The 15,553-nt window shown below is 41.1% G+C and overlaps 1 protein-coding gene across 23 annotated transcripts in view; it reads right to left on the bottom strand.

Moving 5' to 3' along the window:
• LOC148019198 (kinesin-like protein FLA10) overlaps positions 1–15,553 on the bottom strand; it is a 130,438-nt gene that overhangs the window by 47,954 nt on the left and 66,931 nt on the right. For 18 of the 23 annotated variants that reach the window (XR_015687548.1, XR_015687539.1, XR_015687544.1 and 15 more), the window contains 4 exons: positions 10,673–10,816; positions 10,344–10,493; positions 9,837–10,061; positions 8,978–9,027 (listed from right to left, as the gene is read on the bottom strand). Coding sequence is in view for 12 of the 23 variants with exons in the window: in XM_087660731.1 (XP_087516857.1) it covers positions 8,978–9,027; positions 9,837–10,061; positions 10,344–10,493; positions 10,673–10,816 (569 nt within the window). In the remaining 11 variants the exon portion in view is untranslated. The remainder of the gene's footprint in view (positions 1–8,977; positions 9,028–9,836; positions 10,062–10,343; positions 10,494–10,672; positions 10,817–15,553) is intronic. The other 5 variants (XR_015687543.1, XR_015687545.1, XR_015687542.1 and 2 more) reach the window with 5 other exon arrangements.

Below are 15,553 nucleotides of genomic sequence, written 5' to 3'. Positions count from 1 at the left end.
AAACCCACATGCCTTCCTAGAGCTCCCTGGGAGTACAATGTTGGCTAGCATAAAACGTATCACAATCCTAGGCTGTTTTAATGAATTCCCTCGCAATCGTCAACATCTCCTACATATCGTACAAAAAGTCGACTACAAACTACATTTTCACCCCCCTAAGCTCTATAGCAATTGGTGCCTTTAGCTCCTAACCATACATGAACATAAACGGGCTATAACCAGTAGCCAAATGCTTAGCATTGTTATAAGTAAACTCAATCTAAGAAAGATAACGCTCCCAATCAAATTGTCTACAAGAGACATATGCATAAAGCATATCCTCCATGGCTTGATTCATTCATTCGGTCTGTCTATCAATTTCTCGATGTTCCAAGGACAACAAGGGCAACTGAATTTCCAACTTTTGAAAGACCATTTGCCAGAAATGGTCAGTGAACTTAGAATCTTGGTCACTGACCATTTCATCAAGTAAACCATAAGTCTATAAAGTTGTTTGACAAAGAGACCAACCAACTCATGGCTTTTCATAGTCATCTTTATAGGAATAAATCAAGCCATTTTCATCAATCAATCAACGACAACCTAGATTACATCATGACCTCAATTTATATGTGTCAATCCTACTACAAAATCCATACAAATGCTACTCCATTTCCCATGAGGGATTTATAAAGAATGCAACATCCCCGCCTGTCTATGCCATTTGGCTATGTTAAGCTGACGCTGTGAGTACTCACACATGTAAGACTCAACCATAGTATGCAGCCAATAAAATAACAAGTAACCAAGGCCACAATTCGGTGTATACCAAGATATCCAACGCTAAACAATCATGACACTTGTACAAAATTTTCTTACAGATATCATGATCATCAAGCACACAAACTTTGCCTTGTTTAAAAAGTAATCTATTTTGAATGGAATAGTTTTCTAACCATCTTTTTCTAGGCAGCCAACCTTTGGACATCCAGACCACCCAAGCTTGCTAGGCTACTAGGTCCCTCTTGAACTAGTTCCCAGATCTTGCCAAAGTGAAGATCATTTTGGCAACACCCTTTGAGAGAAAGATAGAAATCACTCAAAATTTCAGAGAAAGACAAGGCATTGACTTCAAGAATTTGACTAGGAGCATCGGCAACCATATTAGTTGCATCCTTTCTATGGCAAATTTCAAAGTCAAACTCTTGCAAAAAAGCTCTACCCATCTTGTCTTATGGCCACGAGATTGAACTGATCACAAAGATATTCCAATGAGTGGTGATTTGTCCAAATAATAAACCAGACGCCGAACAAATAATAACGCCAAACTTTAAGTACATGGATGACCGCCAATAATTCCTTCTCTTGGGTGGTATACCATGTTTGGGCATCAGCAAGCTTATAGCTCTCAAATGCAATTTGTTGGCCACCCTGATAAAGGACATTACCTAAAGCATAATCACTCGCATTCGTATGAACCTCAAAAGGTTTATTCGGATCGATAATCTAGAACATCGGTGCAGTGATAACAAGCCATTTCCATCTTTGAAAACATTGATCAAGCTCACTAGTCCAAACAATAAGTAGACTAACGTGCTTCTTCTTGCTTCGAATACCCTTACACAAACGTTTTAAGGGTTCAGCAATATGAGCATAGTCCTTAATGAATTTCCAAAAGAACCCCGTAATGAGGGGAGCAGAAGCAACACAAATGTTCTACATTTAATGTAAAACTAGAGCCTTTTTTTCTTTTTTTTGGTAACGGCCAAGCAAAGATAGACAGGTCCAAGCAAAGGTGGGACAGACAAGTAAATAGAATAGAGGGGTGCCTTTAGAAATTTAATTTAAAGGAAGACTTTAGTCTTCACAATAAAGCATGATCTTTATATCTGTCCAAATTCCATGTTCTTCATGTAGACGGCCAGCCAACACGTAATTAGGATACGTGAGAGCATTAATACCCCCCCATCAACAACCAAAATAGTAAAGTTCTCGAGACACCTGCTACGTCAAACGCCCACCACATTACACATCTACAAATTACTGATGTCACCACGCTAATTAATAAATCGTCGCTTAATGGTCACGCCTACCACGTCAATCACATGTGCAGGTAGCAGCGTTAAAGTCCGTCAATCAGACGATAATCGAGACGATAGTCGGATTCCTTCTACACCATTCTCTCATTGTGGCACTCTCTCTCTCCCCCTCCATCTGCAATTGCCTAGAAACGACAATCCAAACAGAACAAGTCAAGAGATTTTGTACTTTCTCTCTTCCCATCTGGAGCATTCATAGGGGCCAAACAAGAGAGAAGAAAAGAATTTATACTTTCTCTCTCATCAATGTTTCTCTCTGCTCAACACCCACTAATAGTAAACATTAACATCAATAAAAATCAAAGATAACATTCACATTAGTGAAAATGTTAACATTAAAATTAATGTCAACATTAAATGTTAAACCAACAATAACATTTAATGCTACACTAACATTAAATCAATGATATTATTAAAATTAAATGTCTACTTAATGTCGCTAAAAAAATGTTCATTCTCATTCAGGCTACAAGATTTTCAATTTCCAACAATGGTCTGCCATAGTCCTTGAGTGGTAACTTTCCGAACTCCAACCATTGGAACAACCGAAAAACACTTGCATGCTAGTATTACTCCAATACAAAACCCAAGCACAAATACAAAACATACCTTGCTCTTGTATCCACCACCCACAACACATACCTCCCTGTGCATGCTTCTCCCACCAATAGTGTCCTATACCACCCTTAACGAGATAAAGGCATACCATCCAAACACGAACCATCACGGTTCCATGAGCAAAGGTGGTTTTGTGCACGTCATCGAGTCTCGAGCCCAATTGCAGGTTGATGCTTTGATACCAATGAAACATCCCCCTAGAATCCAACTTGCACACAAGACACAACACAAGCCAAACTCACATAAAAGGGACTAGACATCAGACTCACCTCCCAACCATAGAGCCAAATGGGCTCACCCCCGAGCTTAGGAGCTAGTGGTACTCCGGGCCACAACCACATACAAAGGGTTCGCATCTCGATGTGCAGATGCATTGGCCAACGAGCCAAGAGTCCAAGAGTGGTGATCACACAGTGAATGTGTACTATAGGACCTTAAGTCCTATTTATATGACCCGGCTGCCCTAATCCCTAGTTGTCCAAGTTCGACGGACAGGTCAACTTGGCCAATCCGTCATGTCCAGTACGACATGTCCGATGGCGTCCAATGGAAACTGTTCGATTGTTTCAAGTGTATGCTTGTGACCATTTGGGATCACTTTTGGGGTAGTTTATAGGTGTTGTTTAGACTTCCTTTCCACAACACACTTGTACATATCCCAACTCTCTCTCTTTTTTTTTTTTCGTAATGGATGTTATATTTATAAAGTACTAAACAACAAAAGAGTTACAAAAGTCAAGGCAAAGACGCAGAGGAAATTGCCATATGCTAGGGAAGTAAGTCCTCCCGAGGGAGTAAGTCAGAGTGCCGAATGAGATCTATCTGCCAATGCAAGAGACCTTTAAGCCTAGCAATATGTCCCTGAACATTAGAGGCCGAATCAAAAAGAAAAGCATTCCGAATGGTCCAATTGTGCCAACAGCCCCAGTATCTAAGAAAGTGAAACAAGATCTTCATATGTGGCTATGCCAGTGTGGGATATTTGGGCCGCACAAAAACCCAATCAAAAGGGCTTAGCGAGAAACCAACTACCACTCACCAAACTACTGACAAGAGTGACCAGATTTTCTTAGCGAGAGGGCAAGAAATAAATCGATGACGGGCCGATTCCACACCGGTGGTGTAAAAGAAACAATTGCCGTTGGAGATTCGACACTTGGAAAGGGCTAAAGCAAGAGGAAGACCACCAATCATCACCCTCTAAAGAAAGACCTTGCATTTGAAAGGTGTCTTGTTCAACCAGTCCTCCATCACGGTTACCTTCCACCATGACCGAGATTTATGCAATCCCCATACAGTATTAGCTTTAGTAACCAGCCATTGATGATCTTTAATCAGAAGATGATACACCTGGTTAGCTGAAGCCTTTTCTAAATTCAGCCGCGGCCTGCAAGGTCCCAATCCTGCCAGGGATGATCCGAAGCAAGGGCAGAAAAGGGTTGTCTGCTCTGGAGCACCATCAAAAGCTGTCCCCATAAATCCCAGTATCCACGAGGGATCCTAAAAAGCCTCCTGGCTGTACGAAACGATATCAACACATTGCGACTGGCAAGGGTGGCATCTGCAACTGAAGTCAAGCCCAAACGTGCCATGCGGTTAAATTTTGGTTTGAGCTCATGTTTGCCTTCCCAAAAAAGTAACCGCGAGGCTGCCAACAATTCCAGTTGAAAAGAGTTAGTAGTTAAGCGGTCCTCCGCTGGATGCCACTGAGCCTTCTGGAGAACCAGTTTCCAGAAACATACCACATAAGCAAGCAGAGATGATGAAGGACTAGAAAATCGAGAGTCTGCATTAAGAACATGCCACCAAGAACTCCGAATTTGGGTATTACCATGCACAAGCCCGTGATCCTCAAGAAAATAACGGGCTATAAAGACCCACGGGTGATGATCCAAGCACATAGCACGAAAAAGAGACCAACGAAGTGCCAGCATATGAGTTTTGGCATCTAAAATAGCCCCACCACCCATGCGTTTGGGGGTACATGCATGCGACCAAGAAATCCATGAAATGCTTGCATGCAAGGAGTCCTTCCATAACATGAAACGAATATACTAAGTAAGAGCATTCAGTGTAGTCGTCGTCCAAGGCAACAATGGCAAGAAATATGTGAGCATTGGCAACATAATTGTCTGCCACTTTGAGGCGAACATGGAAGGGCCAAGCCTGTGACTTCCAATACAGAAACTTAGCTACCAGTTTTTGTGAAATCCACTCTAGTAGTTGCTTTGGCAGAACATCAACCCCCAAAGGGTACCCAAGATGCCTGAAAATGGAACCATGGGGAACAACCATTCCCTGCCAGTCCAGTGACTGCAAATCTGACTCCGTGCAGCTGAGAATGGTTGATTTCAAAGCATTGATACGAAGACCAGAAGCCTGACCAAAGAGAGTCCAAACATCTAATGCTTTGCAAAGATTATCCTTGTCCACACGCAAAATCATAAAGCTGTCATCAGCCAAGGATTGACTAATGAAGTGCTGTCCAAAAGGAAGAGACAATCCAGCCAACTTAGTAGAAGCTGCCATATGAGATAACATCGAAAGAACTGGATGAGTCGCAAGGGCAAAAAAGAGAGGACTCAAAGGGCAACCCTGTCTCACAGAGCATGCAAGGACAAATGGCTCGGTAATACCACCATTCAGCATAACTCGCGAAGAAGCCACAGCACTAATGGTGTAGATCAGACGAGACATCCTAGTACCAAAGCCCATAGTAGACATAAGTTCTGCAATGAAAGACCAGTCTAGATAATCAAAAGCCTTTTCCAGGTCTAATTGAATCAGTACCACCTCCTGATTAGAGTGCCTTGCATAGTCAATAGCCAGTTGCACATTTAAGACATTATGCAGAATGTTTCGGCCCTTAATGAAACCATATTGAAGAGGATGCACAATGGCAGGAAGATGTATATGGAGCCGATTCACCATCACTTTGGAAAAGATCCCAACTCTCTCTCTCTCTCTCTCTCTCTCTCTCTCTCTCTCTCTCTCTCTCTCTCTCTCTCTCTCTCTCTCTCTTTTTTCGTAAAAGGTAATTGTATTAATTACAAAAAAAATACAAGATTACTTGATTACAAGATACATGATGACACTAAGCCATCATGTGAAGAGGTTCTCTCTCTCTTTCTCTCTCTCTTTTTCTGATTACAAGAGACACGAGGGCCCTAGGCCAACGTGTGGGAAATCCCCGTAGCAATGCACTAAAAAGGTTACACCAATCATGGCAACGACCCAGAGGCAATTGCCATATGCCAAGGATGCAAATCCTCCCGAGGGAGCAAGTCAGAGTGTCGGATGAGATCTAGCTGCCAATGCAAGAGCCCTTTAAGCCTGGCAATATGTCGCGGTACATTAGAGGCCGAATCAAAGAGAAAAGCATTGCGCGTGGTCCAAATGTGCCAGCATCCCCAGTATCTGAAAAAGTGAAATAAGATCTTCATATGCAACTGTGGTGGTGTGGGATACTTCGGGCGCACAAAAACCCAGTCGAAAGGAGTTAGTGAGGACCCCACCACTGCGCGCCAAATGTGCGACAAGAGTGACCAGATATTCTTGGCGAGCGGGCAAGAAAGAAAACGATGTCGGACCGATTCCGCCGGTGTGGTACAGAAGAAACAATTGCCATTCGAGATGCGACGCTTGGCAAGGGCCGAGGCAAGAGGAAGACCACCAATCATCACCTGCCAAAGAAAGACCTTGCATTTGAAAGGTGTCTTATTCAGCCAGCCCTCCATCAGCGTTGTCTGCCACCATGACAGCGATTTCCGCAGTCCCCAAACAGTATTAGCTTTCTCACCCAGCCATTGGTGATCTTGAATGAGAAGATGATACACCTGATTAGTAGAGGCCTTTTCCAGACTCAACCGGCCTGCAAGCTCTCTCTCTCTCTCTCTCTCTCTCTCTCTCTCTCTCTCTCTCTCTCTCTCTCTCTCTCTCTCTCTCTCTCTCTCTCTCTCATCAGACATGACCCTGCCCTAATCCAAGGTGCCCTTAGTGCATTCACACTAATTTACCTCGTGACCACTGTGACCAATGCTACCAGCACCCATCCAAATGTCCATGAACATAACACCTCCTCTTATTGTTTAATCTTAGCTATCAATCTACAATAGCAACAACCTCTCTAGAAATGCAATTCGCAATCTCCTACTGCCCAAATGAGGCCAAAACTCCCAAAAACAGCAGCAGTAATGAAAAGATAAGAGCTTTCTCTCCAAGAGAAATGGTCATTTTTTATTTTCTTAGGAGTGTCATTTTCAATGTTGTGAAAGGCCACATCAGCATGTCAAAAGATGATCAAGTTCGAAGTCAAATGAAATGCCTCAAAATGTTGCTTCCAACTGAGATTTTGTTAAACCAATTTTTTTTCTTGATTGGGCATTCCTAGTTTCACTAATGTCTTCCACACTATTAACCATGCACATCACACACTTACTCTCCCAGCCTACCACCCTGTATGGTACACATAGAGTCAGTAGCACATTTTGATTGACCATTTGCCAAAATCATTTAGGGCTATCAACCCATACAAGCTTATGTTTAATGCTCAACAACAATGGTGCTAACCTCCTAGTTTGAAGTGATGTCAATCCCCACATGACATTAAAATTTAAATATGCCTTTTTGAGGTCCTGCAAGAAACCCAAATAAAGTCCTCATGTGGTCTCCAATCCAACCACCAAGTATAACAAATCCAAACTCCATAGAAGTTTTAGCAATGGATGAGAGTATCTAAAGCTCTATGAAAGATCTCCATGACTACTACAAAATCTTAAAGTTACTCTCATCCCCATCCAAGTGCATTGTTATGTCATTTGCAAACTCCAAATGTAAAGGGTCATCGAACTCTAGCATGGGCAAACTCATCCCAAATACCTAAGGATGAGAGTATCTAAAGCTCTATGAAAGATCTCCATCACTACTACAAAATCTTGAAGTTGCTCTCATCCCCATCCAAGTGCATTGTTATCTCATTTGCAAACTCCAAATAGAAAGTCTCATCAAACTCTAGCACGGGCAAACTCATCCCAAATACCTAAGGATATGTCTAGTAGATATGAGTTCATGGTCTCTGCCATGAAAAGAAAAAGGGGGTGAGAGGACACCTTTGTTTCACTAAGCTATTAAATCTCTCCCCTCAAGGTCTGCCAATTATAACTTGGTTATGTTCCTAAGAGTACAATGTTGCAACTCCTCTAACCCACTACTATGGAAATCCCATTCTCAACATGGTTTCATCCCAAAATTCCCAATCTACTCTATCATAAGCCTTCTCAAAGTCAAGAAACAATACAACAAAGGTCTTGGTTGTCCGAGTAGGGAACAGTCATAATGACATGGGGCAGGTTTTGGGAAGGGGATAGGAATTGTTGTCCCCTATCACCATGAGAGGGGGCTCGAACATGTGGATGGAACTCGAATGGCACAGGGACCCGATCTCCAAGCTAGGTACACAACCTTTAGGAATGAGATGAATCAATCACTCCAACAATCCATGTGAAGTAGATCCATAGTTGCTAGGGGTTTCTGAAATGAGGAGTATAAAACGAGTTTTATAGGTTTCATTGGAGTTCCGTAAAATGCTAGAAACAGGTTTCATTAAAGATGGGGAAAAACGATAAAACTTTATATCATATAAAATATGGCTCATGTAACATAGCAAGCACAAACTGATCAGAATTCAGAATTATATACAATGCAAATGAACATTCAACATAACATCAGTATTTGCATGCTTCATGCTCCGTTATTTATGACCAACAATAACTTTATAGAAGAAGCCATCAACATGTACATGCATCATCATGGACAACTCCTCAAACAATATTCATATATTCAATGTCAATATCCATGTAAAAGTGCCAAATGAATCCATGATAACTGCTGATTACAAAAGTTAGTTCGTTTTTTAGGGGAGGGCTTTTAATTAAAGTGTATGATAGGTATTTCATATGTTTAAGCCTAGGTATGAAATGAATTTCCTAACATGAAACAGGTTTCTTGGCAACTATGCATATGTCCCAAAGTGAGAACACCACAATAGCTCAAAAAGACAGTCTTGTTCAGTTATATGGGCACTTGACTAATGCTGAAACCCCCAAAGCTTTTGCAAGCTGCTCCTCTGTGAAAGGGGGCATAAGAGACCTTTTTGCTCTCTCAAGAAATACTCTCGTAATGCTACAGGATGAAAACAAAGCAATAATATGCATTGTGCACAAATAGCAAAATAGCATCTGTGTAACGGCCGAATTTTATGATCGAAAGAAGGAGAATCCTACCTGTAGGGGACCAAATCACCTTTTTTTCCCTCAGCTAGAGCAGAAATTACCTGGAATAAAATATTTGGCAAACAAGTCATAATTGATTCAAAACCCTATACGACGAATTGGTGGAAAATTTTTCAGCAGAGCATCCAATCAAGTCAAACACAACATGTTAAACAAAACCTACATATAAAATTTAACATATTTTATCTCATGCAAGGTAATTGAAGCTTGCCAGTGCTACCACTTAAGGAAAGTCCAATTTATTGATTCTAGGACAAAACATATTTGATTATATGCCACCATCAGTTCATCCAATAGAACATGTAGAGGACGCTGGTGATCATGCCCATTTTTCGTGAGTTGTGACCTAGTGTTCAGAAAAATGGACTCAAAACTGTACCATTACCAAAACACAAATCAGCTACAAATTTGGTTTCTCGGCAACTTTTGATGCTAGTCACTTTCTTCTTCTAGAATGCTTCTGAATTCAGATCCATGAAAAGGTATGGACATCCTCTTGTGCACACAGCACCCCAAAAAAACACCTTCTCCAGCAAAAATCTACACAATCTCAGAAAGTTCAACTAAGGGAAAATGTCGGGCAAAGTTGTGACCAGAGGAGCCTATAAAGATGTCATGCCATGTTCTCCTCCATATCTTACACTATGTTTTGCACATCACATCGGTACAATATTTGAGGGTGACCAACAGCAGGGTTTAGGTATACACTGTTGACTTCGGAGTAAAACATTGAAAACCCTTATTAAAGGAGTGAATATGTTTCAGAAAGAACACTCAGAAATGTTAAAAAACTGTTTACAGGTTCTAGAACAAGCTATAGAACTCACAAAGCTTGAGAATAACACAGTACCTTGCCAAGTGTGAAAAGTGATCTGTTAATATTTCCAGTCTCTTTAAGCATATCACCTGAACTTCTACTTTTCTTCAGTCTTTCACTCCCAGCCAAGTCAACAAACAACATCTTTCCATAACGGAAAATAGGGGAGGCATTTTCTATTTCAGTAGTTGAATCTACATAGAGCGTCATTATGCAGTGACTTCTACTACTATCTTTATTCAATTCATGAGACCCCACCTGTGAAAGATAACAATGAGAGAAGCCTATATTTAGCCAAATCAGAGGGAGACTGCTCCAGATTGAGGATTTAAATATTTGAAAGATCTTCTCCTATATATTCAAACTACAAAATTTAGATGTTACCCTGTCTTAGTAATACATGCAAAGACATCACATAAATTCTATATCCTATTGTACATGTGGGTTCCCATTATGAATGAATGTCTCATCAAATAGGTACCAGAAAGAAGCAGCTCTTTACAATGCATATGGTAGATCTAAAATCATTGTGTAATATACCTTACGATTCTTGGCTCCTTCATTGAGTACTGAAAACACATCATCAACAGATTCACAATCCACTAGAAGAAGACTGTCAACATAATATCCATCGTTGACACTCCATTTGACTTCTCTTGGGGCACAATTCAGTCGTAACAGATCATTTACCTATCCAAATATACTGAAGAGAGTGATAACCAGGGCTGCCCTTAGCAATTTTAACACACGCAAGCATCCACACAGACCAGACATGCACACATGATGGCGGACCAGTGCATGTACACATGCACAAACATGCTTGCACACACTAGACACATAAATATATCCACATGCATGTGTGCATGTACCTGTTCATTGTAGACCTCATAGTAAGATGCACGTAAAGAATACCGCCGTTTATTCCCTGCACAATGTTTTCTCACAGCAGCAAATAAATACATTACACATTGGGCAATCAATCCATCTTCTTGACCACTTTCACGACCTCTTTCCTATCCAGAGAGCACAGTACCACAATCAACTTTGAGCATGCATCAACAAATTAAAACATTTTAACACTTTTGAGCACAGCACAAAAAAGTATAGCCATGTCGCAAAGAATAAGAACATGCAAAAAAATGCAACACTTCAAAGAGTTAGCATTCACAATCAATCTGATAAAGCATTACATATTTCAAGTCTATTACAACAAGGCATTAGGTTCTAGTTCAAACAAACAGTCACAAAACAACCATAAGTCTTAATGTGCATTGCTCAAAAGATACATCACTGAGACATGCAACTAACTAAGCTGAACTATTTTGATTACTCCTTGGTGGTTTAGCAACTACTCAACAGAACTGGTGTCTGTGCATGCTTGGTATGTTAGCCCATGTGACTCCAGGGGATCCATACGTCGACCTTGTGCTGCTCGTAGTTCGCAAACTAGCCAACAGAGCTTGTATTGCGGTGCATGCCTGGTATGTTAGCACATAAGATACAACCAGATCCATGCTTCAACCAGACAACAGTATTTTTCTCTTCTTGTCCTGTGTAGGTTACTCTCAAAGTGTCGCATCTACTCATATTCACCAAATTACAATACTTCTTGCTAGGGTTTTGAACTTACTTGAAAAATCATACCTCAGATAAGCAAAAGACCCACAGATTTGTCCATTGTCAACATAAGTATCCTAGTCATTGCCTAGTGAATACTGTGCAGGACTTACTGAGTCATTATTACATACAGGTGCACTTCGTGTCTTTCCCCAATCCATGAGATGAATGTGAGCAGATTAACCATTTTGCATTCCAATGAAATGGGTAACCCAAAGAGGAAAAAAGGAAACATCAAAAGAGAAGTAAAATGAAGTCCCGTCTCACAAAAATTCAGTACGTATGTTGCCCCCAAAATTTCTTGATGTTGCATATATCAAAGCTCAATTTAAAGACAGATTGCTTTTAGTCAAAAGGGGAGCATCCAGTCAGGCTTTGCTTTTACCAAAAAGAAATTATGTGTCGTGCAAGGTCATATTGAGCTGAGCAATGGGGAAGGGCTTTGCTGCTTTACTATGAGTGTGATGCAAGGTCATATTCAGCTGACCACTGGGTAAGGAACTTGTTGTTGCTGTCCAAATGCCAGACTGAGGCAATAAGCTAGTCATTCAACTTCTCTGTTTACCAGTCTATATCTCTCTAGACCTGAATTTCTGCTCATATTGTTCAGTCCTCAACTCTGAGATATGCTTTTCTTTATTTCTATCCACCTTATATAGCAACAACCTTTTGTGTATGAGGGAGGTTCTCTCTGGCCATGTCTTCCGCTAGTTCCCGAATTCGAGGTTCATTTTCAATACCACTGCTATAAAGCCTTCACACATGAAATAGTTCCAACTTGGCCTCCTAGTGGACAAGGTACAATCCATCCGATCCGTCCAGTCCATGGACTTAGTACGGTACCGAATGTACACAAAAAAATGTAGGATAAAATCCCGTGTTTCGTATGGTCACTAAACATACATAGAAAATTAAGGGTTAGGCTAGTAAATATTATTGTTTTAACATGAGTAGCTACCCATGACATAGAGAGTCACAAGGCATTACCCATCCAATACTAATACAATTTACAAACCACAAATGTCTTTGCTTCAATTTTCAGGATTGAGTCATGGACATGATGAGAAGTTGAAATAAAATGTAAATCCAAGACTCTAGCCAAAGGTAATTTTCAAGATCCAATTTCATTTATAAGATTGAAAACATGTATAATAGATCAAAAAAAGAAACTAGCTCAAATGATGGATCATGATTTATGATTCGTGGATCATGGTATGGCAAGTCACAAGTGCCAAGTGGCAAGTACAAAAAGTAGTAGATACAAAAAGAAACTAAAGACTAAGACGCAAGGTGAGCTGTGTGTAAAGCGAAGGCTGAAGAGACTTAGGCATTGTGATAGGGGTAAAGTATAGAGATATAGGTAGAGGTAGGGAAAGGGAAAGAAGAAGAGGTAAAGGAAGAGGAAATAGAAATAGAGCTACACATAGGGGATGAGACACAAGGGAAGAGGAGGATGTAAAGGTAGAGAAAGATAGAGAGAAGTGAATGGAGAAGATCCGAGAGAAGAGCAGAGGAGCTTGTAAGAGAGAGGTAGAAGAGAACGTGAAAGTCAATGAGGATAAAGATGAGAAGGTTAAAGCAAAAAACCACTTGTAAGAGATCCGAGAGAAGAGCAGAGGAGCTTGTAACAGAGAGGTAGAAGAGAATGTGAAAGTCAATGAGGATAAATATGAGAAGGTTAAAGCAAAAAACCACTTTTCTTTTAACACCAGCCCACCCACCAAAAAAAAAAACGAAAATTGGACAAAATTCAAAAGGGCACGGTCTACAAAGGGGTGGACAGATAAGGGGAGAAGGTGAGGTGGGTAGCAAGGGATGGGGAGGTAGGGTTCATGATGGTGCAAGAGGAGCAAAACTTGAGTTGAAGGTAACTCTAAATAGAAGTACGAATAAAAAAGGAAATGACAATTGTTTAGAAGAGAGAGAGAGAGAGAGGGACAAATGTGGAAAAAGAGAGAGGGGACATTCTAAGGGAGGAAAAGCAAAAGAACATGGATGTCTTAGAGAAATAGTGACATGTAAGCCTATCATGGCCTTGAACTATGTTCATTCCCACAATTTGCCACTTGCATTTCCACATCCCACTTGAAGAGGGAAATATCGATGGAAACATCTCACATATCAAACAAGAGGAAATGTTGTCAGTGCACACGCGGAAGTGGAAAGTGCACTGGACGAGAGAAAATGAACACAAAGAAAGAAAGGACAAAATGCACAAACATGTATGATTTTGAAAGAACGGGGCTGCATATAAGATTGATCCTATGGAGTGTGGTCCCTTGCATGAGTCCCAGAAGAGGGCAGGGCACAAGGCAGAGAGGGCACCCAACCGGAGCAACAGGAAAAGGATAATTTGACAATGAGGAAGAGAAAGAAAACTCTGGCTGGAAATATGAGAGAGACTACCAAAAGCGGCAAGGATTCTACCATGGAATGATGACCACCATGACGAAATGCAGTCATGATGAGGACTCATAAGAAGGACAACCTGCACATAAGCCCTAGCTGGAAAATTTGGCTGCCCTATAGCTATAAGGGTGAACCTATCAGAGTGGAGTGAATGCAAAAGGGTGTGTGGGAGGGAAGAGACAAAGAGAGAGACACACACACGCACACATTCATCTCTTCATCTCCAACCCTCTAGCAAGACAAATTTGGAGCCTCGTTTCCCATGCATGGGCCTCGATGACTTGACAGCAAACACCCTTACATTCTTGGATCTTGGGCAAGATGCCTTCTTCGTCCACTTCGCAATCCGATCATCCCAGCCTCTTCCATTTTCTTAGATCAACAACTCTCCAAAATATTTGGCGCTCTGTAATGCCTTCATTTTTTATTCAGCCTCGTGTATTCATGGTCACATGGCCCATGTTCGAGGATTACTGTTATGGCAAATCTCGTCCACAGTTTCAACCACCTATTCCTCCCTAATGTGGCTCCTCCTTGGCTGGACATTGTTTTCTCTACTCCTATTGTGCCGCTAGCATGATGACTGTGTGCTAGGCTTTGATAGCCTTTTGGCTTGACTTGTGAATTGTTAGGATTTTTTATAGTTGGCTAGAAGGCCTGATGTATATACTTTTACTTATTTAATTTAAGCTTCTTCATGAGAGAGAGTGAGAGAGAGAAGAAAGCTGAAGACTGCAGAAGATGAATGCTGAATAATATAGACAAAGATATGTACAAAGGCTGTGAGAGTACGATCAGTCAGAACTTTCTCAATCTTCACACAAAGTCTGAATGAAAGTGACCACCAGGCAGGCTGGAATAAATAGCTTGGAAAAAATAATAAAATAATGCCATGTCAACCACCTGTATAGTGGCTGACTGCACAAAATAATAATAAACTAGTCTGCAGGCTGCGAAAAATGCTGCCCAGCCATGTGGCAACCTGCCTGAAACTGTCCAAAACATGCTGGTGACTGCAAAATACTATCCACCCTGATCCTGTGCTGCATGAATCTACTTGAAACGGCCTTGTCCTAACTATGCCCGTCCTAGAGATGATCACATATCTAGCACCCCCTCTCCAACTCTCGACACGGCATAAAGCTCAGGGATCTAGAATGCTAATGAAGAATAGCCTAAGAATGAGCCTTAGTAAACAAGTCTACCAAGTTATCCTCTATCTTACAATACTCCACATCAAAGGGCTCATCCAATATCTTCTCCCGAATAAAATGGTATTGTATCTCTATGTGCTTAGTCCGAGCATGGAATACAAGATTCTCTTCCAAAGCTATGCAACTCTCATTGTCATATAGAAGTGTAGTAGGACCTGTCTGCAAGCAGCCAATCTGTCCTAACATCCTCCAAAGCCACACAATCTCACATGTGGTAAAAGGCACCATTCATACCTAGCCTCTATAGAAGATAGGGCAACTATGGGCTGCTTCTTGACACTCCAAGAGATCACACCTATACCCAAAGTGAAGTAATAACCTATTGTCAACCTCTTATGGCTAACATCTCCAACCCAATCTAAATCGCACTCTAGCCGCAAAGTACCAAGGCTATATCTCTTACACTTGCATGATAGAAAAGGCCTAGGCCGAGGGTCCCCCTCAGGAATCGCAATATTCTTAATCTTAAAGCAACGTGAGCCAATGAACCAGCTTGGGCTCACTCATGAA

The sequence above is a fragment of the Lygodium microphyllum genome, chromosome 20 (genome assembly GCF_053477565.2).
Source record: "Lygodium microphyllum isolate KBCC chromosome 20, Lygodium_microphyllum_v1.1.10, whole genome shotgun sequence".
Taxonomy (NCBI): domain Eukaryota; kingdom Viridiplantae; phylum Streptophyta; class Polypodiopsida; order Schizaeales; family Lygodiaceae; genus Lygodium; species Lygodium microphyllum.
The sequence above is the reverse complement of the archived record's forward strand: the minus strand, read 5'-3'. Positions and strand labels throughout refer to the sequence as shown.